This window comes from Myripristis murdjan, chromosome 8, assembly GCF_902150065.1.
Source record: "Myripristis murdjan chromosome 8, fMyrMur1.1, whole genome shotgun sequence".
Taxonomy (NCBI): Eukaryota; Metazoa; Chordata; class Actinopteri; order Holocentriformes; family Holocentridae; genus Myripristis; species Myripristis murdjan.
The window spans coordinates 13,028,697-13,055,937 of NC_043987.1; the positions used below are offsets into that span (position 1 = coordinate 13,028,697).

At 44.2% G+C, this 27,241-nt stretch overlaps 1 protein-coding gene across 4 annotated transcripts in view; it reads right to left on the reverse strand.

The window, feature by feature from the left end:
• The window catches only part of LOC115363913 (RNA binding protein fox-1 homolog 2-like), a 45,907-nt gene that overhangs the window by 15,042 nt on the left and 3,624 nt on the right, over positions 1-27,241 (reverse strand). For 2 of the 4 annotated variants that reach the window (XM_030058258.1, XM_030058256.1), the window contains exons 2-6: positions 21,707-21,757; positions 8,411-8,614; positions 6,967-7,146; positions 6,440-6,493; positions 5,990-6,082 (exon numbers count right to left, since the gene is read on the reverse strand). In XM_030058258.1, the coding sequence (XP_029914118.1) occupies positions 5,990-6,082; positions 6,440-6,493; positions 6,967-7,146; positions 8,411-8,614; positions 21,707-21,757 (582 nt within the window). Of the gene's footprint in view, positions 1-5,989; positions 6,083-6,439; positions 6,494-6,966; positions 7,147-8,410; positions 8,615-17,488; positions 18,050-21,706; positions 21,758-27,241 lie in introns of those variants that run through there. The other 2 variants (XM_030058259.1, XM_030058260.1) reach the window with 2 other exon arrangements.

A 27,241-nucleotide genomic window follows, 5' to 3' on the forward strand; every position in this document is an offset into this window, starting at 1 on the left:
GTGACAGACAGAAAGAGAGAAGAGAGAGAGTGAGGGAGTGAGAGAGAGAATGAGAGAGTGAGAGAGAGAGAGAGAGAATGAGAGAGAGCGAGAGAGAGAGAGAGAAGAGCAATCCTCATTCCCAAAAAAGGAGAGAAATAAAATAAACACGAGACACTCTGCCAGGCATTAGAACAGTGTGTCACAAACTAAGACCAGTACACTACTACTTCTACTACTACTACTACTACTACACAGACAGTCCACTACAGGAAAACCAAACCAAAAAAGAAAAAGAAAAAACAAAAAAAACAACAAAAAAACAAAATGGCAGCATCAGAGAAAGACCCAAAGAACAGCAAAGTAAACCCCATATCGGTTTAGAGATGCATATGGTTACACAACAGTGGCTGATTTGATTTCTGAACAGATTTGGGGTCGAATATTTTTTGTGAAACGGTCTATACTCGTGCTAAATACATGAAGAAAATAGCACCCAATGAATAGCACAGTTACAGTATTGTATGTCAAAGCAAAAGAAGAAAAAAAACAGTATCGCTAGTCTGTATTTTTTTTTTTTTTTTGTAAAGGAGAAGCTCTCAAGGAATGTACATTTGGAAATTCTTTGAGTGTCTTGGCATCCTTCAACTGTCTGTATTATGGCGCGCCAGGATGCTGGCCAGCCACATGTTAAACATTTTAACATCAGCTCACAGCCTAGACTCATTCCTTCCCAGAATTTGAGACACACCAGCCTAACGTTTTCTCAAATGCACATTGTATGTAATGTTTGTCCAATGCACGCTATGCTAAATGCAGACAGATCGGTGAAACAAAGGAACTCAAAATCAGAGCGGCGTTATTTGCCTGCAGCTTGGGGCCCACATTCGCTCAAAGCAACTACAGGCAGTGACAGAGCCCAAAGCTTCGTATCATTCCTGTTGATTATCATTAATCAAGAAAATGAATACTGTATATTGAGTCCAATGGAGAATTAATTAAATGGATTGTGGACAGCCGTGCCATTGCAGAGAGGAGGGTGATTACATTCGGACATTCCCAGTGAGGTGTTAATGAGATGGTGGGGAGGTGGGCATAGGGAGAAAATACTATTACTAAGGGATCCAGTCTATTGAGGATACTGTGTCCATCTGTCTGTGTGCCTGTGTGAGACTACATCATGTGCCTTAAAATTACATGATATATAGGTTTCTGGGGCGTAGAGTTAGGGCATTGTACACTGTGGCGCTGTGCTTGTAACTCTAAGATCAACGTGTAAATATAACACCACAAAGATTACCACGTTGCCTTCACAATAGAGTGGATATTACTTTGTATCTAATGCCCATTTCAGGGGTCGGGTGGGGAGGGGATCAGTTCAGTGATAGATGTTGTTTGTACACAACTTACCGTTGCCGTAGAAACAGCGTGTGGTTACCGTGGAGACTGACAACAACACACAGAAGTCGTCAGGGAAACAGAAAAAATATAATAAATAAAGGAACAAATAATCCTAGAAACAAAAGAAAGCTAAACACCCCCCACCCCTCCCCATGTAAAATAAAAAAATTTGATAGCAGCAGTGTTACAGTACAGAACAGAATATAAGAGAAAGAAGAAAAAAGAGAGAAAGGAAGAGAGTATGCGAATTTTTGAGCATCATATCAACAATCGGGCCAGTGACAAGAAATAATCTGGTGCTCTTTAAAACCAAAGCTCTGCAGAACGGGAATGGAGGCAAGGGGCAACCTTGCCTTAACCCACACATTAGCCCACTGCATGTAAGGGACAAAAAAAGCAGCTAATTGGAAGACCTCAGAGAGAAGTCAGAGGAGCGGGATGCACATCATCCTCTATCATAAGAGCAGAACAGTAGCAAAGAGAGGTTTAACTGTCTGGAAATGGGTCTGCCACAAACGGACAAGCAGAGGTATTTTGATCAAATGTTGTGAGAAAAGATTCACTCCTCAGTGGTTAAGTTAGGCCACAAGAGAACAGTGTTTATTTGGTAAATGGTCATGATAGAAAAGCTACAATTTTCCACTGGTTTTACCAGTCACCACAAAATAATATACTCCAGGTTGTGCAATAAAATTAAACAAAACAAAAACCAAAACAAAACAAAAAATAAAAGCAAACAGAGGCATTTAGAGATAATGGCTAAGAAGGGTGTTGAAAATGCACAATGATAGCTACAACATTTTAACAGAGGTGCACACAGACAGAAGACAAGGCAAGGGACTATTTTAGTCAGAAAGAAGAAAGTGTGGTAAAGGTTTGGACAGAGGTGGAGCAAAAAAGACAATCTCGACTGGCAAAGAGAATGGAGGGACAAGAAAGAGAAAGAGTGGAATTGTCAAGAAAAGAGAGACAGAGGGTTGGAAAGGGCAAAGTGCAAACTCTCTTTCCCCTTTTCTTTCAACCTCTTCCACAGCTTCACGCATGTACGGTGCACACACACATGGATACTCACACGCTGTCACAACATTTCATTCATGGATCAACCTTTTTTTTCAGTGGCATGTCATGCAGCCTAGAACAGAACAAGACTCAGGCCAAATCCAAAGCTAGACCCAGCACATGACACACAGCCCTTTCTGGGGAGCCGTCATCTACAAAACTGGGACACAAAGTACTGGCAAGCCTTCACCTCAGTCCACCTCAAATATTTTAATTCAGAGTCACGTTCTTATCGTTTCAAACAATGGGAATGTGACTATTACATAAAAATAAGAATAAAGGCTGATAGGGATTATTTGTGAAAGTGACTGACATAAGGTCTAAGCAGAGGTAATATGCCGAGGTGAAGGCCCTGAGCCCAGCAAACTGTGTCAAATTGAGGAGTGTCTGACTGCAGTGTTGGAGGGTGAGAACGTGCATGGTCAGCCATGCAGGAGCACGGGACAACTTCTTCTCACCCCTTTCATCACACACACACACACATCCATGCAGTGGTGATAACACATGGTTCATAACAAGAACTTTTCTGTCTACTAGCCCCCCACTGATGAGACAAACGCATGCAGAGCTGCATCACTCGTGACACACACACACACACACACACACACACACGCACACACATCACACACCTCTGCTAATCTAAACTATTGCATTCAAATGTCTGACTAAAACTCTGCGCTGCGGAGGAGCCATCACTTCCTATAACACTCCAACCACACATACCAACCACAAACACGCCATCTTAAAGCAGGAGTTAGTGAATGCTAGCCTATCGCACTTTCAGTGCAGCCAGTCAGTGTCACTTAAGAATGAAATATGTGACTGTAGAAGACATAAATGGGTTGAAGGTATTTTCCATAATTCCCTTTTTGGGGTATCCTACAGTTTAAGTGCCATAAGTAAATGAGAGACAAAATGTTAATGCCGATGACAGACAAATGTTACGACCAAGGTCCTCTTGGCCACATAACCCTAATTCTGCAACATTTCTACAGCAGTTGATGTTAGGACATACACACAAACACAGACAGCCATGAATGGGTAGAGATGCATGGAGGTGTGCATGTTTGTGAATGCATACTAAGATACACACCAAAGACCACTGTCACACCTATATATAGGTCTATAGGACTCTATAGTCTATATATAGAGCTACTAGAGATGAGATGAGATCACAGAAAGCAGGTAGACACAAAGTGAATTGTAGTTGGGCCACTTACATGGATACATTGGAAGCACACAGGAAACTGACTTCTTCAAAGCGCAGAGTTTTATTCCAGACAAAGAGAAGTACAGTGTAACTTTAAGAACAACAATTCCGTTTTTCTATTTCATATTGGCTATATACATGCATACTATAGGTAGCTAAAGAGAAAAACTACCAATCTCCCATTGGCATGCACCAAGTATAAGAAATGTCAGCACTAAAGTGCAGCCTACATCTTTTAAGATGGACAAGGTTGAAATAAAAACATTTTGAGAACTAAAAATGCAACTATTCAACCCTACTTCCATGAGTGTAGCAAGGCTAAAAGACACCCAGGTGCAACTGATTTCATGCCAACTGAACAACGGAAATTGAACAGTCCCATCGTCAAAACTAATTCAACAAAACATCTGATGTAAAAATAGACATGCAAGAAGAAACATCCAACTGTCTGAAGTATTGCCTCAGGCCACATGAGAAAACCATACTACAATACCAACCATGCACACTTAGGCTGCATCAATATAAACCCCATGCCAGTGGATAGCAATAACACGCACACTCAATACTGGTTAAAGTGTTTCAGTAAAACCATAGCATACAGCAGGCCTATATTTCAGAGTTTCTGCATTATAATAAATATGACCTCTCTTTTTTTCCCCCATCTTCATCTCTCTGGAAAACATAGTTCAACAAACTCTGAAATGATATGACCAATTAAAGCAAGAGTTACCGCAGCAACATCTACAAGAAAGGAGAATCGCCAGATAGCATTGCCTCAAAAAGAAATGTCTGGCCCTTTCTCCTCAGTTCAAAGAATGTATGTATAAACACAAGACCACCATTTGGCCTACATCAGCCCTTTGTCTCGTCAAGCCCATGCACTATAAACAGAGAGAAAGAGACGGGCCTTGCAGACTCCGCTGCTGGCCCACCATGCAGTTGATACATGAGTTGCCACAGCCTAACACCATTACTGAAGTACAACAGAACACATGCAGAAGTGACAACTGAAAGAAAGGCAAACTGCCTGCTGGTTAATAAAAAGGTGGCTGATATCATGCAAAACATGGGATCAAAATCAACTTCAGACACTCACACACACAGAGTCAGAGGTTATAGCAACGCCAGGGACAACACAGGTTGTTGACTGTATAAAAAGGCACGACTGATGCAGGTTAAGTTGGCTCCATCAGTATCCATTCAGCTTGCTGATTGACTGAAAGTGGAGGTGGCAGAGGGGGGATATGTTGTACCGGTGGATGCAGGTGGCTGTCATTCATTCACGACCACACTGGGGTAAGATTAAGAGTACAGAACTAAACAAGGGTCTGGCCAGCCTTAACCATCATGCAGGGACTGACTCGCACACGCCCACACACCCACATACACGACAAGAAAGTCACCACAGTAAGCCCATGCAGAAATCCTGGCTTAAAATGGCTTGGCTCTAGAGATCCAATATGGACGTTTGGCAGATTGACACCCCGCACTAAATAAATCAGTAAATAAATACATAAATAAAGAAATAACCAAAACAAAAATGATTAAAAAGAAATATCATGCACTTTCCCAACTTTAAAAACAACACATGCTTTCATTTCTTAAAACAATCTGAATGGACAAACACTTTACATAAGAAATACAGTGTACAGTTCTTTGGTAAGAATCCAGACTTTAATAAAGAGGACATGCGTTGGTGTTGCTGCGATTCCCAGCATGCTGCTGTTGCACCAGAAGCCATAAGCTTGTCACAACCACTTAGCCACAGCACTGGGAGAGGGGAACAGAGAAGGGTTTCTAAGCTAGGGAAGAAAATAAGAGCATCTGACAGCAATCTGCCATGCATCATCCTTTCACTGCGTTCCTCTCATGCCCTCCGGTGCCAACTACACAAACATCATTTCAATTGGCGCGGAAAAAGTTGTAATATCGGTGTGGCTACAAGCTGCACATCAGTGGCAGAAAAAGGTATAGAGAAACAGAGCTTAGTGTAAGAAAAAAAAAAAAACACAAATAATGCAGAAAGTATGCAGGAAAAGTACCCAGCATGCTGTATATGGTGTTCTTGCACCCCCAACCTTTCCCACCACAAAAGAAAAAAAAAAGGGAGGCGGACTAAAAATAAGTCAGTCTTTCTCATTTAAAAAAATTAAAAGCATACTGCAAAAGACCAGGGAGTGGGATACCAGCGGGCTGCATCAGAGCATGTCACTGAAGGGAGCATGGGAGCTAGCTAGCAGAGTCAGTGACCAGGCAGAATTCTGATGGGAGCACAGAGAGAAGACAGAGAAAGAGAGAGAGAGAGAGAGAAAGAGAGAGAGAGGGAGAATGGAAAATTACCTCAATCTTACGACCTTCCACCAATGTACCGTGGAGCCGTTCCCTGGCTTTCTCTGCATCTGCGCTGGTCTCAAATGTCACAAAGCCAAAGCCCTGTGGTACACGGCAGAGGTTAGAGAGGTCAGTGGAGAGAGTGGGGCACGGCGGAAGGGGATTGTGGGGAGGGAAAGTGGGAGAAACTATAACACAGAGGACATGCGCTTTTAACTTGTACTGTACCGCACTGTAAATTGTAAACATTGGGCTACATGCTGACTTAATTCTAAAACCAAATCATTACATCCAATTATTTGCTTTCCATCTCTTAAAGGCAGAGTAGCGTTGCAAAATGACAGGCGTTGATAGAAACAGGACAACCATGCAGCCTGGAAATACATTCAATATTTAGAGAGGATTGTGGTCTTGTTGGGAAATTGGTTTAAGTCAGTCAAATAGCCTTAGAGCACTTACCTTGGAACCCCTTTCATTGAATATGATCTCTACATCTAGGATCTTCCCAAATTGCTGCAAATAAATTTGATAAAAGAAATTAGCCAACAGACATAAGCAAAAAAAAAAAAAAAACAGCTTATTTTAAACACTGAGTCCTCTTTAACTGTTTAGTTTGGATCGCAGTCTGAGAAGATAAACCTCGCTACACATTCACAAGCTTCTGACATCAAAGTGTGAGTTACAACTACTTTGCACCAGGGGTCACTATTACACAAAAGTAAACTTTCTACTTCATGGATTTTTAGTGTATTCATTACTGGTTTTCTCACTCTCCTCTTGCGGTAAACTTTGTTCTGTCCACTTTTCTCTCAGATGGTCAGTCTTGCTAACACACTAGCTGAATCCTTGAAGCACCAAAACAATGTCGGTCTTTTTTGTCAGTCTTTTGTCTTTCCCTATCACCCCGGGCTCTTTAGTGCAAAGGAGTCTAGACTGATTTTTGATCCTGTTTAAAATGAGGCCCAAGAACATTCCTAGCTCCTTACCCCAAACATCTGCCTGAGATCAGGGTCCCGGAAGCGGAAGGGGATGTTGGACACATGAAGGCGTTTGGGGGTTCCTTTGGCCTCTGTGGAGTCTCCCCCAGACCCTCCTCCTCCTGCCCCTGTGCCCCCTGTCCCGCACTGTCCGCCCGCCTCACCCTGGGATGCGTCCTCTGTCTTTCCCTGTGGGGAGAAAGAAAGAGAGAGACCTTAGGGATTGAGGATGGCGACAGAGATTGAGGTGAGATAATGGGCAAAATGAAGAGACAGGAAAAATAGCAGTAAAACAGCATGGCAATTTATTCATACTTGTTAGCCGGACTGCTTCTCTTTTAGCAACACAGAGGGTTTGAGGTGGAAAGATGTTGCCATCATTTAGTTACAGTCTTGGATATTATAGGGCTGGGTGATATATTGTTATTATTGTCTGGGATTATGGATATTGGAATGTCACAATATGATAAGTGTTGAAATAAAGTGATGCCGTTTTGTAAACCTATTAGACTGCTAGCTGCTCTGTGGTCTCTACCTGCTTGGTCATCATATCCACATTACTAATGACTGTTGATCAAAAATCCCTTGTGTTTAAATATCTTATGAAAGCATCGCTAGTGTACACTGATGTAAACATTTCAATATCAAGGTATGTGGTCAAAAATACTGTGATATTTGTTTTTTTTTTTTTTTTCCCCCATCACACAGCCCTACTGGACAATATGACTATTGAGTGAAAGTTTGATAGGATGGGCATTGAAAAAAAAAATTATAAAATTTATAATCTCAGTAAGTAAGTGTCATTAACTGCAATTGAGATGTAATGGTTATGGTAAATAACTTCAACTAAAACTCTATGGATGTTCAATAATGTAGCAGGCTTGAGTAATAAAGTACTTTAATAAATGTTCATATTATGTGAACAAGTTTCGGGAGCTGGTAACCGTAAATGGACTCGTATTTAATTCTGACGTTTTTTTATGTTGTAGTTGTCAGATTTACTGAAATTTAGGCATGGCAGATAAAACTAACAAAGATGTTAATTTGGTTTGGTCATTTTGCGCTGAGTCATCATTTTGAGTCATTATTAGGCACCCTGATCATTAGTATGTTATGTGTGTTACAGCTGTGTTTGTCACACAATGTTTAGTCTCTCTCTTTTTTTAAAAAATTCAGCTGGCCTAGAGTCATTTAGCCTCTTCAGCAGATCTAAATTAGGTGCTTGCCTTACTGTTGAGCAGAAAAATCTGAAGGAGAGAGAAAAGGGAGAGAATGAGAAGGGATGTTTTTTCTTGTTGAATACCTCCATTATTTTTTTTAAACAAGGAGGAATGAGAAAATGATGAACACAACAAACTCAATATCCCATAAACTCATAAATTACAACAACTAAATTCATTCAGCAGTCAAACGACTCAGCAAACGCTTTATGAACACTCAGTGTTGTGCTTACGTTGTTGTTCGTGGTGGTGGTAGTGGAGGTGGATCCATTAGTGCCAGCCCCTACCTCTGCTGCACCTTGGCCCCCAGCACCAAAGATTGCCCCGGGGCCAAACTCTGTCCCTGACAACCCATTTTGAGGAGGGGGCGGCGGAGGGAACGCTGTGAAGGGCGGGGCAACCAAACCCTCCTGTCCTCCTGTCGAATCTTGAGAGCCCTGCAAGGAGGGGAGGGAGAGGGAGGAAGAGAAGGAGAAGGCTTAATATACACATTTGGTAGCTCTTTTACGGTGGTGTAGCACCCTGATAAAGGTAGAACAAGGGGGTTAAAAGCATGCCTATTAAATTTCACACTCTCTCTCCCTCCGTCGTTGCTCAGTCACTCCTTCACTCCCTCACTGCTGTACTCTCTCCCCTCCTTTCCCCCTTCCTCCATATCTCTGACAGGCATGTGTTTTCAGTCAGCCAACCATGAAATATTTACAGCAAACACATCTATTATTGAACATCAGAAAATTTGATACACAGTTTGAGACACAACGATGCTTGCTGGATGGATGGACGTAAAGACAGAAGGATAAATACTTATCCTGACACATTTACAGCTGCCAGGAAGCGCACTGCGAGAGCACGTGTTGCTGTTTTTTTGGGCTTCCTTTAGGTGGCATCTATAATTCAGACCAAGTTGTGTATCAGCTGGGCTCTTGCAGAGGTGCTGCAGGCCATTTCCTCCATTCTGTTACAACTGTATCAGTTGCAGCAGTATCATCCACAGAATCTTAAGCGTGACACCGCTACACTGCGCACACCTTGTCCTGTGTGTCATGACGCTGCAATATTGCATGCTTCCATCATTCCACACACACTCAAGGGCATCTTAGAAGTTCCACAAAATCCCTTTATAGCAGAGTGAATGCGAGAGATCGGATGGATGGCCAGGGAGATATAGCAAGAATGACAAAGTGTAAGCAGAGAGAGAAAAGAGGTTTAAAAAAAATATGAAGCCCTTTGGTTTGGGGGTTGGGAAGTGCTGGTCCACAGGGTTACACCAGGCCAGGCAGCATCCAACACCATTAACCACTGGTCTGGACTTGACTGCTCCGCCGTGAGCTGCATCTAGGCTGGGTGAGGCCTGCAGACACAGTGTCTCCAGACAGCCTTTTTAATTAGGCAGAGTAACTAAGATGTGTTGCCGCAAAGCAAATGAGCTCACTCTCCCTCTCTTTTTCTCGATTTAATCCTATAGCCTGACTGCTCACTGTTCTCCTTCTGTAGTAACAGCCATGCCGACTACAAACGGCCAGCTCACGCTAAAGCCCATACGCAAGCCCGAGCAGACACACAGCTTCTGGGACCTGCTCCCTAACGATAGAGAGAGCATCAGAGAAGGCAGGGAAGGATGCCTAATCCAAAAACAGGTTGGGAAGAATCTAGGAAACTCATCCTCTCCCACAATCTTATTGTGACAAAGCTGAATGTATGCTAGGAAAGAATGTGTGAAAGCTGATCGTGTTCTGCATGATCTGCAACAGTTTCTGTGGCCTTGTGATAAAAGTAGAGCAATCAAAATCCTGTATAAAAAGAGGCGACAAGCCATTAAAATTCATTGGCTAGGCCGTAGCACACACTAGCTAGGTTAAATCAAAGTCTGCTTGTTAGGGCATGTGAGCCCATAAACATGCAGTAGCCTGCAGTCAGCCATTAAAGGGTGTGTACTATATGCATATCCCAGCCCAAAGCTGAGCCACACTAACCAAAACTGCTGGGGGGAGGGAGAGAGAGGGAGGGAGCAAGAGACAGAGACAGACAGAGAGAGAAGGAGAGAGAAGGAGGGGGGGCAGATAGAAAGGAGAGTGAGAGAGTAGAGGAGCTAGATTAGAGCGAAAAGAGCAAAAACATAAGGGTCAAAGCTTGTGATTAGCCAGAGCTGGTATTAGCTCTAATCATGTCATTCTAACAGAAGTGCTCATTTAGACTCAGCAGGGGTTTTGCCTTTTAAGTGAATCACTGAATGAGAATGTCAAGGAGAGCTGGTCAGTGACCCCCCGTTAGCATTCCAACTCTGAGACACATCATCAGCATGGATGACAGAGCTGGGTCACCTTGGAGTTTTTGAATTGCCTAAATTGGACAGTAATAGGATAAACATGGACCCCAATTTGTTTTTGAGACGCAGCTCATGGTCTTGACATAGGAACATCACCAATTTGTATGAGGCATTTATACTGCCGCAGCACAGCTCCGAGCTGAATTAAATACCATAAAGACTTCTGTATGTCTTGGCAATTATTTACCTCAGATGATATTGCATAACACTCCACAATAACCCAGATAATCAGCAAAACGAAAAAAATTTGATGTTATATTTAGCTCTCTGCAGAATATGCTTAAAAGAACAATGGCTTACCCTTAGCCATTGTTACAAAAATGTAATGCATCAGATATTTTGCCCAGAATAACACCAAAATCCATGAGTAACTTTTATCCAGAAATAAAAGCAAACTGTCTTAATTTTCTCCATGTTTTGCATGCAGAAGCCAGCATTTCTCATATGCAAAATAAGGGAAAAATAAGCTGCTATATAAATGATTCTGTCCAGTGAATGACGCCAAAGCCAATGGTCCGAGCCTACACTATTCAGTGAAAGCGAAGCAGTATCGCTGCATCCCTGTTTGCTGTTTGTGGCCATCTACTGTATGTATTTGACTTGTGCAGCATCATTTGAATACTGCTCATAATCGAGCTGTCCAGCGGACGGCGTGCAGAATAGACTGAAAAATAAACGGATGAGCAGATCAATGGATGAATGAAAGCAAGGAAGGATTGCTGGTAATGGATGGATGAGTTTAATTTGGTTACTACTGAGCGCAGGCAGGAGAGTACACCATTAGTCTACACAGGAATTCCTGGCACACTGACTAAGGAGCAGGACTGCCCTAGATGGTAGCATCATATAGTCATAAAGAGAGAGAGAGAGAAAGGAAAAAAAGAATGGAAAAAGAAAGGGAGGGCTCAAGGGGAGAGGGGAGGGGATTATGGAAAATAATGACACGCTCTATTAGAGTTATGTTTGGTCTCATCTTATCACAAACTTTCCAGACCCAATTTCGACATTGTGTGATAAGACAGAGACTTGGCTTAATCTGTGGTACATTTAATTAGCCTAGGCTTTGCATTAAAGTGAAAATATAGCAGATCAAGTATCATCTGACAGCATTTTTTTTTAAATCAACAGTCTGATATTACCAAGTAAAAGCACCATCTGGTGTAGGACCTATTCATCCATTCTGTTTCATTCTCACTTTATGCATGCACACACACGCACATACACACACGCACACACACACACGCACACACACACACGCACACACACACACAGAGGAAGCACAGTTCTGTTACCTGAGACACCATATGTTTTTCCATACACCGAGAATGATAGGGGGAGGGAGAAGCCTTTTCACAGCAAACCTTTCAAGCGTGCGTCTTTGTCTGTCTGCCAACAGTCCACTTTGGCCAAGCCAACCAGGTGAAGCACGCATCAGCAACACAAAACACACAATGGGATGGCCGAGTTGGTGATGCTACTGTAACTAAACAGAGACGAGTTACTTCACTTATCAATCATATGAATTCACATCAGTACGTGGTGAGCTATCTATTGTCTGAGCAGCAGCTTGGCTCGGGATAGAAAATATTGCATTCAGCTTCTCCCTCTGCAATTCGTCTCTTTTCCTTTTCTGTGGTTGGAGAAGTAAGTATGCCTCCCTTCATTTCTCCCCCTCCTTTTTCCCCTCCCCTCTTCGCTCTGGCCTGCCACGCTTGATGAAAGCCAGAAGGAGTTTTTTTCCCCCCTTCTAAACCATTGACACCCGCCCCTCCAGTTGCTCCAAAGCCTCTGCTGCATGGCTATGTCCATCAAAAGCAGAAGCCGCAGCCCATCTCCTTATAAGGCTGCCTCTGTGCAGAAACTCCTGTCACTACTTCCTGACTCTCAACCAATCAGATTAGACAAAGGTCGCTTCCTTAGAGGTGCATCAACAGATAACTGAACCAGACCCTGAGGGCACAGCACAAAGAAAAACACTTAGGAATTTATTTTAAAAGGAAAAAAGTGCCGTACTGAGAGCTTTTAGCTAAGTCTTGAATGTAGTTTTGTTAAGAAGGGGTCAATAGAAAAAAACAACACAGAATTTCAGTCACACATATCAATAAAAATACAGTTCAAGAATTTAAAAACAGTAAAAGATGGGGACATTTTTTTAATGGCTTCCCAAAAACTACGGAGACATGTGTCATTATTAGTGCTAACGCCAGGGATCCCATCTGCTTTAATCCATTGTCAAAATGTCACAGCCTAAGTCAGCGGCTCGGTAGCTCTGCTGAGACATGTGACATTAAGCTTTTCTGTTTTTGACAGTTCTGATCATTATCATTTTCATCATTATCATATTCACTCTGACAGACCTCAGCAACTATCCAGAGATGGAAGTTTAACAAGTTCTCCAGCTACAGCAAAATTGCCCTCACTGGCCAGACTGTGAATGGAGGGCATTGGAAAGACTTGAGGTGGTGAAAAATGTTCTAAAATCTTTAGTTCCCTTCATCATCAGAAGTAAATCCTTATCATTTAGTTAAGTTATAGCAACCTCGTTCTTATAAGTAGTTTCTAGTTTCTTCCAATCACTGAATATTAGCCACACCTTCTCAATATTGAGTTACAACTCAATTTGTTTCAACTGTCTGGAGGCTCAAAAAATCAACCCAATTTAACCTGCCTCTTCCCCTTTGTCTACATTTTCCATTCCTAAATTAATTTAAGATGTGAATTCAATAAAGGGAAATCATAGCTATCAGCTGGATTCACGGACAATCTTATTTCAGTGAGAAAGCAAGTGGTCCCAATCAGGCCTGGGTCAAATGATATTTGCATTTTGAAATTACTTTTTGGTGTATTTTAGCCAGATGAAGGGCGAAGACGGCAGGGTCTGACACACATGAAAATACAATAATTGCCAGAAAGTTTGAAAGTCAATTTAGTATACATAACTATGATCGACAGCCCATGTGTCACCATCTGCTGCAGTAAAGCCCACCCATCTGGCACTCCACTCAGGTTAAAACAAACGCAAATAATTATTTGCATCTGCTATTCAACTCTGGTCATTGTAAAATTTTACTCACATTACGTGCATTATATCGCAGTGAGGGTAAAGGCAGGTAGAGACTCACAACTTGACGTCGACAACAGTGTTCCTGATAAATGATGAGGAGGGTGAACTCAGTCCAAACGCCTTTAACTTCCATCTGCCAGCTGTAAGTCTGGCTTCATCCCGGGGCATGGTGCCTTATATGTGAAGGGTGCAACTGCGTTTGTAATACTGTTATTCTTTCGGTCCTGTCATTTGAATCTTGATTACAATCTCTTCTTTATTAGACCTTTAATCCTAATCCCAACACTGACTGACATTTACATTTAAGGGATTTACATATCCGTTTATCCAGGCTGATTTACTGAGTGCAACAGTACAATGAGCTTAAATCATGAAGAGGTCACAAATGATCCATACAACCAACGCTGAGGAGGGCAAGAATCAAAGGGAATAGTAAATTTGCAAATGTTGCCACTGCAGAATTCGCCCTGTAAGGTTTACTGCAGTGCTGCAGCAGGAATTTTAAAATGACTTAAAATAAATTGCATTTTTCGCAAGACAGTATGAATTGCTCACTCCATCCACAAGAAGAACTGTATGGAAAATCCTGCACTGTTAAGTTTGAACAGGTGCAAAAGGATACGCAGATTGATTCATTGGTGACTGGAACAAAACAATTCTTGAAAAAATTAAAGTGATAAGTGACCATCGATTTTTACTCCTTTTTTTCCCTAAACAAGTACTTTGTAAAAGGTCCAAAAGTGAAAAGAAAAGGTTCAGGCCTGTAACATGACAAACGTCACATATTGTTATTTATTTATCAGGGCTGTCAGATATTTTTAATGTGAATATTGTCAAGAGTTTACAATGTATTTAGAATATATATATATATATATATATATATAAATATACACACATACACACACACACACACACACACATTTTAATGTGAAACAGATTTTAAGTGCAAGGACATCAAAATCCATTAGTCTGTAAATGTGGAAACATTACAGTTACAAAATCTATGTTAAAGGGTTGGAAAATGATTACATGTTGTTAATTATTTTAGGCATCTGTATGAGGCTTTTAACAGCAATTGAGATATGGCAAAAATAACAAAAATGCAAATGGGGAATTTGCACATCTTTGTACATGGTTACACTTTCACCATAATTTTAGAAAAGCAAATTTACATTTGTAACCCACTGGTAGTTTGAACCCAGTGACTTGCTGCTGCAGTGTGGGCTCGGGTACAGTGTGTGCAGAGGCGTAGCGATGCCACCAATGCTGTTACCATACCATAGCAGAAACAGGGCGCTGATGAGGCATCGCATACATTTAAGACTGCCCTGCACCAGAACTGTGCATCGTGTCGTGTGGAATCTGTGTTTGTATGCATGTGTGTTGTGTTGTTATTGTGTTATTTTCACACCTTCACACCCTGTATAGCCTCCCGGGCAGAGGCAGTTTGAGCAGCATTCAGTTAGCGCTGCATGAAGCTTTAGTGGCTGGATGGCCAGTGGGAAAACAGTTAATCCTGAGGTGGACCAGTGTTGCAAAGTGCATTAGGCCGCCAAAACTGCCAGCACTGCAGTCTGTGTTAGTGCTAAATGTGCAATGCTAAATGCACAGGTAAAGCTAGGTGTGTGTGTGGGTTTTGCTGTAGTCGTACTTGTCACTTTCCTTATGCGAGTGCAGCAGCTACACACACAAACACCCAGAATCCTGCCAAGTTAGCTACTGCTAAATGTGCAGCAACAGAGAAGATGGTGTGTGCTTGTGTACTTTGTGTGTTTGTGTGTCCCCTTCTCATAATCATGCAGCCACACACACACTCACACAGACTTACACACATAACCCGAGGGTAAAAGGCTTGGGTGGGGTTCCCTTGCAAATTCCTTGAAGCCCTGTCCTCTTTTCATGGCTAGCCAAGCAGAGGCGTGTGGAGATAATATGAGAGGTGGAACAGCCAAGGAGCCTAAATACACAGGTGCCACTCACTGCCTCACAACCTTGCCACTCAGGCTAACAGTGGCTTGGTTTGACACCTTTCCTCAGTGGCTTAGCATTAAGCAGGTGTGTCAGAGGGATGACGCAACATTTCTGGACACCTGCAGAAACACACAGAGTCATGGGGCTAAAGGATGGGAGAAAATGGACTAGAAACCTATGTAAACCAAGTATTTTAGACTACTGGTGAGCCCAATTTTGCTTTTTTGTGGGACTTTACAACAACAATAATGACAAGAACAGAACAGGCTGCCCGTGCACTGTGCAGCCCTGCTGCGATGATGTTAGTTGTGTCAACTTTGACATATTTGGCTGTCTGTAGTGTCAGCAGACTGTAAAATAGTGAGAGTGACAACTTTTCAATGCAGAAAGTGAGACTGGCAGCAGCAATGCAAAGATTTACCCTTACCCATAGCCTATTCTGTGGAGACGTGTCACCCAAAATAGAGAGCAGTGACTTTAACTTAATAGAGGACAGGGTGACAGCCTAGCAGTGTCACCTTTAAAATGCATTCCCACATGGAGCTGCTGTCCCCCCTGTTCCTAGTTACTACCCCCATCCACCATTTGGTGTCATTCTGTTTGAAGAGGAATAACGTGTTTAGCTAACAGCTGCTGCAGCCTGCGGGGAAAGGAAAATAGAGGAGTGAGGAAAGGAAAGGAAGCTCATAAGGGAACGGGAGAAATGCGAGGGCAGGAGTTTTAAGAGGTCTTGAGGGAGATTCCACCCATGGCTGACGGACCAATCAACTCCGAGACCACAGAAGCTCAGAACCTTGACCTGAGCCTTTGAGAATGTGTGTGGTTTTGTTGTCCTATATGACAAGACCGTTGTGATGTGCTCATTAGTAGCAACAACATGTGCATGTGTGTAGTTTTGTTGTGGCATAAGAGCAGTACAACGCTGAATCTTGTGTGTGTGTGTGTGTGTGTGTGTGTGTGTGTGTGTAGCAACAACTGTGCCTTGGCACCTGTCTCTCTCAATCCAACAAGAGATGATGACTTAAACTGCCCCGACAGCTGGGACGACAACAGAGAATCGCTTAACAAAATCATATCCCTACCCCCCACGCTGGCACAGCATGACACACACACACACACACACACACGCATGCATGCATGCATACAAATGCATACATACAAAATGTAACATGACGTTCTGTGCAGTCAGCATGGCAGCGGCATGCCCGCCCTACATACACATACACAGAACAACACAGACAATCTAAGATGACATGAGCAGTGGTTGCTCTCTAGTGTCTGAATGTAACGCCCCCTCATCCACATACACACACATAAATACGCTCACATACACACATGCCAATCCCACAAGGCCCTTAGGAGCCCAGGACCAGAGAGCAGGACATGCCAGAACAGAGCCAGAAAGCAGCTCTCATCCTCAGGCTGTCTCTCAGCTCAAGCAGCAGACACACCCACCATATGCTAAGTGTAGCTTAACATGGGACGCCTACTGTATAAACACTATATGTTACAGCATTATACTCATAGCAACACATGCTCTTTTCCGCTGAAGGTGCTGTGACCCTCTGTATGTCGCCTCTGCACCAGTGACACAACGACAATCTCATGGTGATTTCTAAAACTGCGCCACTGAAGTGATTTTGATTGTTAAAAACGCGCAGGGAGTTACAAGTCAAAGAGCTGAGCGGCAGGGACAAGTCCTGCTGTTAGCCTGATGGCCTGCCAACTATCTGACAAAGGCCTCACCTGGGCCAAGACAATAAATCTACCCAAACAAGCTGCACAATAAACAGCACACTAATCATATTTATGATATCATGCAGCACAAATAGAGGATGGGAAAAAAAATCATTATTCACCTCCCTTGTTTTTGTAGTTGTGCTCTCGCAATTCTGGACTTGCGCAGAAAGTTGTTTACAGAAACAAGCTCTGTTTAAGAAGTTAGCTTACCGGTAGCACTGCAGGGTAGTACAGCCCCATCATTGTCTGTCCTAGAGGAACAACTGGTGACGAGCTCTCCCCTTTCCCTTTTCTCCTCCTCCTCCTCTCCCCCTCTGTCTGTCTCTCCTCCTACTCCTCCTCTCCTCTCTGCTCTAGGACCATGAGCTGTCGACCACTTCAGTCCACGTATCTCGCACACATTCAAATTCTCCCTCGTTCACTCCCTCTTCCTACTCCTCCCTTTCACCGGCGTCCCTCCTTCTACTTCTCCACCACGCGAGCCTTGTTGTTTCTGTCACTGTCTGCCTCTCTTTCTTTCCTCTCCTCTCCTCTCCTCTCCTCTAGCCCTGCTCCACTGATCCCCCCTGGGCCTTTCTATCTCTCCTCTCCTGACAGCCTGAGCTTCTTCTCCTTTCCTCCTCCTCTCTCTCTCTTCTCTTGCTCTGCGTCTGTCATTCACATGCTCGTGTTACCCGTCCTGCTGCTCCCCCTGCTTCCTCATGTTCCCTCCCCTCTTTCAAACTTTCCCTCCCTCTCAGTCTCGGTCCCTCCTATCCGTCAAAGCATCCCTCTTTCCATCCATCCGCCTTGTGTCTGGATGGAGCCAGAAAGCTGCCGTTGTTGTCGTCTCAAAGCCCTGGAGAAACAGAGGGAAGAAGATGCTGTCTTCTATCCACGCGCTGGCTGCCTGGAAGTACAGAACACTAACGCTGCCCCCACTGCATTGCAGCGTTTTTTGATCATTTATTTATTGCGTGGCAGCTTGTCAACTCCAGGAAGCAGTAGTAGGTAGGCCAGCCGGTAGACAGCTAGCTAGCTAGCTGCGTAGGTAGGCTCCTCGATCACCATCTCCCTGCTGCAGCTGCCTTCATCGCACAGATGGGAGCCTCACAAAACAGAGGGAGAACAAGCCCCGATTATAGCATCCAAACCCCAACCTGCACATGAATCTGTATCACGCTGCATTGCGCCTTTTTTCTCTGGCTCGGGCCCAGTTCCCATATTTCCCACCGCTGTATTGTTAGGGCGCGTTTAATTGGCCGAGATGAGAGTGCAGTTCCTTGTGCCGCATTTTCATATGGGAGGGATTGAACTTGGTGGAAAAAAAGCCCTGATGCCAAGCTTTCAGACATCTGCTGAGTCTGGCGAGAACTGGGTCCAGAGGGATGGAGGGATAGAGGGAGGGCAAGATAGGTGATGGGAGTTGGTGGGAAAGGGGGTAAATAAGGGGAGTCAGGGGTGTGGGGGCAGTGGATGCGAGCACGAGATAACGGGAAAGAGAGATAAAAGGATAAAGGGCCCTGTGGAAAAAAAAGAGCGTGGGGATGACAGGATTAGGGTGTAAGTGAGGAGGATGAGAGGATGAATAGGGGATGATCTGGGGATTAAGCACACAGACTGAACACGCCGATAAACACACACAGATACACAGACAAACACACGCACATATGTACACACAGATGTGCCATGACCATATTCATGCTGCTGCAACATGACTGGCATACACACGCGCACACACACACACACACACACACACACACACACACACACACACACACACTCACTCAAACAAAGGGATACATCTATCCCACGCTCATCGGCTAATTCAAACAAAGACCTTCTCCTTCCCAAACAAATACAGAGGCTAAAGACAATCAATAGCCAAGGCTTGCCTATTATGTAGTAATGATCCAGGAGAATTTGCAGAAGAACTGCAATTATTCATGAGAAGGTTATGGGCCTTCTATTGGATTTAAATCCAATATTGCTAAATGACAAAAAAGCACCTAGACATGTAGCCTTGATGACTTGTCTGTGTGTTTGTTGCTGACCCTGATGTTCTCTGTGGACTAAACAGCACGGAGTTGACATGCCCTTCCCACAGGTAAGAAAGGTCTGTGTGGAAATGGCCATACGCTTATGCACACACACACACACACACACACACACACTCACACACACACAAAACCCCTTGCAGTGAGCTTGAGCACACCGCCACTTATTAGCATGCTCGTATTGACATAGGCAGACCTGGAGGCAGCTCAAACATGCATGCATAACATAAGGCATAAGCATTACCAAGACAAATGTACTGCAGCGATGAGCGAGCCAACACAGTTAGGCTAGACTTGGCTAGCCCCATTTGCATGATAACCAGCAGCTAGTGTGCTGGAGACTCCTAATGTGTGCTCAAGGGCGGAATACATTAGCGGGGACGAATGTTAAATCATTTATAAAACAAATGCAGTGGTGTGCATTCGGCTGGCATGGAAAATGTTCAGATGACAAGGGAAGCTCACAGGTACAGAGGATCATCAGTATTCTCTGCCCAGGTGTTTGTCTTACAAGCAGATGAGGCCAGGTCGGCCAGGGCCAGGATACACACCGATCTGTTCTGTGTGTGATCGACTTTTGTATGATTATGCGCCCCGCAGGCTAGTTATATTAAATAACTTGCTTCCATTTCTGTTTCACCTCTGCTCCACTTCTCTGCCTCCTACTTTCATTCTTTCCCTGCTCTCAATCCCCCCCCCCCCTCTCTCTCTCTCTCTCTTTCTTGTCAGAAGGTCAATACTCGCTCACAAAATAATAGTATTAATAATCAAAGAGCAGTGGCCAGGGGAGCAGGGAAACTGAAATCTCCCATTAAAGTGACGTGTGCTGTCCCTCCAATAAAACCTGAAAAATCACATTCCTGCGGCACCAATCTCAAGTCTCTCACTCCCTCTCTCTAAGTGATCCGTATTCCCAAGAAAGGAGATGCCAGGGGTAGAGCAGGATTGGAGGATGAGGCAGAGCAGGGGAAAGAGAGAGAGAGAGAGAGAGAGAGAGAGAGAGAGAGAGAGAGAGAGAGAGAGAGAGAGAGAGAGAGAGAGAGAGAGAAGATGAGAGCAGACAGAATACAAGACAGGGGGATGAGGGCTGGGAGAATCTCTCATGTTGTGATGTAGAGAAGAAGACTGGGGGAGAACAGGCACACAGACCAACACTCCCCTCCTGTGGCACTGCCAGAGAGCTGCACATTCCTGATGCAGACAGAGGAAGCACGTACATGTACACACACACACACACACACACACACACACACACAGACAAAGCTATATGCACGCAAGCATATATAAGGTCTTAAACGCCGAGGTAGACCGCTCACCTATTCTCTCTTTCTCCCTCATTCACTCACAAGCACACACAAATGGGTATACACAGATACAAATGCGCGCGCACACACACACACACACACACCAAGTGCTGAGCTGGTCTGAGCCACTCTCTGTGCTCTGCTGCTTGGAGGTAGATAAGAGAATAGTCAGCCACCCTGCCGCTGCACTGCACACATAAGGCACTCATTACTGAGAGCAATACGCAGGGAGAGGCACTTAGAATGAGAAAGAGAGAGTGAAAGACCGAAAAAGGGGGGAGGTGGGGGGGGCTCGAGACATATAGGGAGAGAGTGAGATAGAGGTGGGGGGAGACGACGGTATTATGAAATGCTAGGCATGCAGAGTGTGCAAAAGCTCTGATTGGAGAAGGTGATCACATAATTTCTCCCTCCTTTCTGAGGGTCAAGCCTTTGAAAGGGAGGATCAATCACGACCAGTTCCTCTTTTATCAACTCCTCTAACAGCCTTCATTTATCAGCCACTGCAAGCTGTAGCAGAGGGGGAAAAAAAGGAGACCTCACAGTACTTAATAATTGTCTTGAATAATTGCCTCAGTAATGATGCGTAGTGCAACAGAGTCGACTCCGCAACAGGGCCAGATCTGGACCACAATACTAGGTCCAGACAGCTAAACTAGGTGTGAAATTAAGAGTTGATTCTAAAATGTTATATATCTGGTTTGGGAGACAGTTATTTCCTTAAGTCCGCCCCTCAGTTTATTCTGAACTGCGGAGGATCCAGACTATAAAGGGTGCAACAACAGAAATGAGTTACCAATTATCCTTTAACAAATATACTTTGTTTGGCTGTTGGGCTATTAATCAGGCAGCCTGAGAAGTTTCATATCTTTTGTAACAAAGCCCACTTATTTTGCAAGGACCGAATGAGCAACTGAATGAGCAACATTTGATTTACTTGACTCGGTGAAGGCTGTTCTTGATTTCAAAGCTGTCCAGGGGGCTGGGGGGCTAAAATCCATGAGGTTTCAACTGATTCAGGGGGTTTGGACTACATTATTTTTGCATTTATTTTTACAGAGCTTTGCAAGGAGTCACTAATCTCTTACCTGACTGTGAGGTGGGTATCCATGGAAACCGGGGTTTAAAGGCTCATTGTTCTGCAAGAGACAACGGGAGGGGAAGAGAGGAGTGTAAACGGTTTGGCTTTAGAAAATGACTGGATGCAGCATGACAGTCCAAAACTTTTTGCGGCTCAGTTGAAATGCGCTCTCAGCTAATATTCGACCAAACTTTGCCACCAACTATTCACGAAAGAGCAACTTTTGCCTTCTTGAATGGCAAAAAAAATGACAGCTGAGACTCAAATCTGAGAAAAACACCTCAGCTTCTTTTCAGCCTCTCCACAGAATCCTGAGGGGGGGAGAGAACATCTCACAAAGCCAGAGGTGGGCATCGCTGGAAAATGCACACCCGATTATAACGCTTAAAAGGATAATTTTCTCTATCATTCTTTTTACCCATATGGTGGTATTTGTTGGTCTATGCAAGAGTAATACATCTACAAAGACTGGTCCATTCACTCCTACCCTGTTGCATGATGAGAGCTTCCCTTTACCTTACAGAAAGCCCGAGATCTCATTGCAGGGGATAAATATTTCCAAGCTTTTAGATACCTCTTGATATCATAGAGATACCAAAAAATGAGTATGGCGCTACTGTTTATCAACACCCAGCATTATACAAAATCAACAACAATGCCAACCAATGGAAAAAAAAAGTTCTTACCAGGACAAGGGGCATTTTCCCAAAGGGGGAGGATGAGTGAAGTTAACTATGAACATGTGTTTCAGTCTGTGGTGACTGCACCATGACTGACTAGTTAGTGAATCACTGCTGCAGCTCGCCTCTCCTCTATATACAGCCATACTAAACCAATTGTGTTGCATTGGTAGTGTGAACCCCCCATCCCCCCTCGACCCTGCCCCAGAAACCAGTGTTGTGGTTAATTGCTCCATAATTACTTTTAATTAGATTATTTCTGTCTCTCTCCTTCTCTTTTCTCTCTGTCTTTTATTGTGCAGCAGAGCTAGGTGAGGAGGAGGCAAAAGAAAAGAGAGGAAGACAAAGAAAGCTTTGGGGAGGGAGGGGGGGCAGAGGAGGACTGGAACAATGGGAAAAGTTAACCAAACGATGATATTTTGACAGCAGTGAGCGAGATGACACCGGCGCAGTCTAGCCTGCTGGCACGCTACGCAGAGAAAACACGACCGCCTAGTGAGACTCGGGCCTCTGCTCGCCTGCAGGAGAAGGTGGGGGATCTGAGGAGGAGAAAGACAGATGTGTGCTGGGGGTCTTTAGAAGCGCAGACGGGTTTCCATTACATTTGATCTGTGAGACTGGGGAGTCGACAAAATGTTTCAAATTCATGCGCAGCCCCTTGGCTTGGATACACTCCCCCACTCAACAAGCAGCTCGAGTGTGGGCCGTGTTATGCTGCAGCGAGGAGGAAGGCAGTCGTGGCTTCTGAAGAGTGTCAACAGAGTTAACCTCTTGGCCCTGACCTCCAGCTGCCTGCTGCGGGAATCACTGCCTGATTTCATTCACTCGGCCAATCAACGGCACGCATTTGATTCGGGATGCCACGGCAAAAGCGAAAGAAAACACCCTGACCGCTGGCAAAGGTGATCTTAAGGAGCTAGCTGTTACAGAGCCTTTCTTCAGGCTCTATAGACTAATAGCAAAAACAGATGTGGTTATAATGGATGGATAGATAGCCAGACAGAGGGGTGGCTAGACAGAGAGAACGTGAAGCAAGCCAAGGGAGAATGATGTAACTAACAAGGAAAAAAGAGGGAAAACACCACAAATTTAAAGAAAAAAGGAATAAGACAGACGATTTCCTTCTGAAAACACAGCTTGTGTCTGACATTTGATGCATAGGCAATAAACATTCTCTGTCTTATGTGTGTGTGTGTGTGTGTGTGTGTGTCCTGAGTTGAGCCCCGTTCTCCCGCTCCCCTGTCTGAAACAGCTCTCTCTTTGTCTCCCCCACTCCACTTCCTGTTTCATCTGGAACCAATTTCCCCCTCGTGCCTCGTCCCCAGGGGGAACGCTCTCCTTGGTGCGCCACTTTTTTACAGGGGGAATGGACAGGCTTATATTCAGCAACACACTCACTGGTTAATAAAAAAAAAAAAAAACAACTGGTACTCATGAGGGCTCAGATGGAAATGCAATATAATGAAGTGTTATGAGAAGAATCTCAATCCACAACGCCTTTGGCAATGTCAGTGGGAATGAGAAAAACTCTCCGCGTTTTAGAAATTAAGCAGACGCAGGTTAGGAGACACTAACCAAGACTGCACTGCATTTCAAATCGGACTGTGCCGTCTTTCTGATTTCAACACACCAAGCACTAGAAGTGTAAAATGTATTTGCTCGCTGTATCCGCAGTATTCATTCAGCAGGGGCGGGCCACCGCAACCAAGAAATCAAATACCCGTGCTGTGGAATTTAGCCATGTACAGATGCAAAATACAAACAACTGCAGGTGTTTGCACATGGTAAGCATTTTAATACCAAAATGAAGACAGAATTAGTGCTGGAAGCTGCACTAGCACCAAAACTGGGAGGGAAAACAGGCATGGAGATGAAATCTAAACCAAAATTATCCCTAACCAACACTGGTATGAGAAATTACAGGGTGAAACAGTGTTGTTCTACAGTAGAAAGACCAGAGTGGAAAGAAGAAAGAGAGGGGAGGAGGAGGAGGAGGAGTTTCGGGGAACGGGAGGAGGGAGGGAGGGTAGAATTTAGCAACATCTGGAATCAATCTGTCTGGAAGAAGGAGGGAGGGAGCGAATGGACGGATGGGGGATGGACAGAGGGGAAGAAAGAAAGAAAGAAAACAACAGAATGGGATGAAATTAAGGACAGAGCGGGAGAGAAAGAGAGACACGGGAGGAGGAATGTGGTGGATTAGGAAAGACAAAAGGCAAGAAAGACGAGAGAAAATATATGGCAGCGAAAGAGCGAGAACGTCGTCGAAACGGAGACAATGAGTCATAAGTCAAGAATGCCATGTGACTTATATTTTCTTAAGGGGTGGGGGAAGGGAGCGAGGGTCTGAACTTGATACCTACTACTTTTCAGACACTCTCGTTTACTTGCATTCCCTCAGCACACACACACATGCGCTCAACTCCCTTGCCATATGGCGCTGCTGCCATGTCGTGTAAGTTTACATGCCTGTCTGGCTTAAAAGTGCCCGAAAGTGTGCTTCAGCCGGCAATGATTTTCAAATAAATGTATGGAGAGATGGAAAAAATGAGTGCTGCATGCTACACCGGGCCCGTCCCAAGCTGGGCGTCCATACTGCAATTCCCCATGTTTCCATTTAGTTAATTCTATACAGTTAGCGAGCGAGGTGTGGCCGAGTCTGGGCAGCCTTTGAGGGCGCCGGCTGGCTGACTGCGAGGGCTTCAGGCTGCGCTGGCAGGGATCAGACAACCAGTTACACACAGAAACACACACAAACACACTCTCCTCTCTCTGTCCCCCTCACACCAACCCCCCCGCCACCCCCCCCCCCCCTCTCTCCGTGGAGGGCAAAAGTAAAGGGCGTCTCTCTTGTTTATTTTCTCTCCCTCTCCAACTTGCTATTTTAGGAGAAGTAAAGAAGTTGGGGAGTTGGTGGAGCAAACGGGTAGAAGAAAGAGGGAGGAGGAGGAGGAGGGGCAGCGGTGGAGAGGGAAGGCAAAATGACATGAGGTCAACAGATGGTGAGAGGGAGAGGGAGAGGGAGGGGCAGAAGTGGAGAGGGGTAATTTGGGAAGGGGGGGGCTGCTGGGGGGGACAGTCTATATGGTGGAGATAGAGGGAGGGGCAAAGGGGACCAAAAGGAGGGGTGGAAAGCCAGGATGAATTGACATTTCACTCTGTGTTTGTGTGTGTGGGCAGAGACGGGAGTACATATGACAGTTTGGGGGCAGCCTTGGGGAGGAGCCGGCATTGGGTTGGGGGGTGGGGGGGTGGCCGAGTGACATAACGACAACACCGTGCAGGGAGAGTTAACATATCACTGTCGTAATACAGAGGTGAGACCTTTATGTGCTTAACGAGGACAGATAGATAGACAGACAGACACACACACACACACACACACAAAAATTATCATTGAGCCACTTTGTCTCTCGGGAGAATTCTGAGCTTATCGCTGCTGGTTCAAAAGTCAAGGGTGACTCCGCCGCGCTCCAGCTCAAAGTTTAATGGCAATCATTAAACAGGAGGAGGAAACATGATGCGAGGCCGGTGGGAAGGTGCACGACCACTGTAAAACACACGAACGCACGGCACTGCACTCCGAAATGTCTCCTTTGCCTCTGTGCAATGCCGCTCGCCTTTATTCAGACATTTCTTCTTTTCTGTGAATTATTTAGACTTCTGACTTGTTAGGAACACTGACACTAATAGGCTACAGTTACACACAGACCATATGGGCACTTGCAGGGCTTAGAGGCTAACCTATGCTAGCAATGCTACTGCTCTGCATTTAGATCTGTCGTCAGTGTAGTTGTACTATTAGTGCAAATGGCAGCAGTGTGTTATGTTATTTTACATTCTGTTAATATCAGTCAAGACAGTCAAATACACAGCCTGAAATGGCCAATTCTAAGTATTTCCTTCACTAAGGGTTTAAAATGTGTAGAATTTGGCCCCATCTGTCTATGAAAATTGGACTTCTATACATTTCTAAAAACTCTTCTGAATGCTGGGTGAGATTTAACCCAACAACATAGGAAAAACCAGCTCAGACACTGGTTTTCAATTACTTTTCCAGCATTTCAACATAGATTTTGGCTTATTTTCCATGGACATTAACTATTTTGGCAAAGAAAAGGTTAAGACTTGGCCTAGACTCCATGTTGTGAAAGTCAGTCTACATTTTAAATATGATGTATGAGCCGTTCTAGAACAAATGACTAACAGATATACACCAAGATACATTTTTTAATTCCAGTCCAAGCTGTAACAAAACAGCTTGCACTGGGCTCCACCCTGTGTGTGTGTGTGTGTGTTTTAATTGGTCTAATCAATCTTTAACAGATCCGATGCTTGCTTTTGTCAAATTTCAACAACTTTTAAAAAACTTTAATAGTTTCCCTAACTTTTCCAGGCGATGAAAATCGTATTTTCAAATTTGCTGTTTTCTCCAGGTTTTTTTCATGACCATATGAACCCCACAGAAGGATCACCCTAGCATCCCCTGATGCCTTATTTCTTAGACTAATGGTCAGGAGCTAACTTTTGGTGGCAATATGTTTTCATTAGCCTCACTACTGGTGTAAGGGCCTATGTTTCTAATTTGGCTGCTGGATCGAAAAAGTTTAAGTGCCCTTGTTTTGCAGTAACAAGAAAAGCTTGATGAAATGAGTACCGCTTGTAGTGACCATTCCAAAACCAAAACTGTTCTCTTCTGGTAATAACCTATCTGGGCAATCTGTCCATTCATATCGTGGCCCGTTCATCTGGCCCCCCTCCCTTTGCTCTGGACCGTTAAAGCGATCAGTCTGGTTAATGCCCTCTCCTAAATGAGCTTTGATCTCGTTAGCGCAACACAAAGCCTCTTTACTGCCAACGAT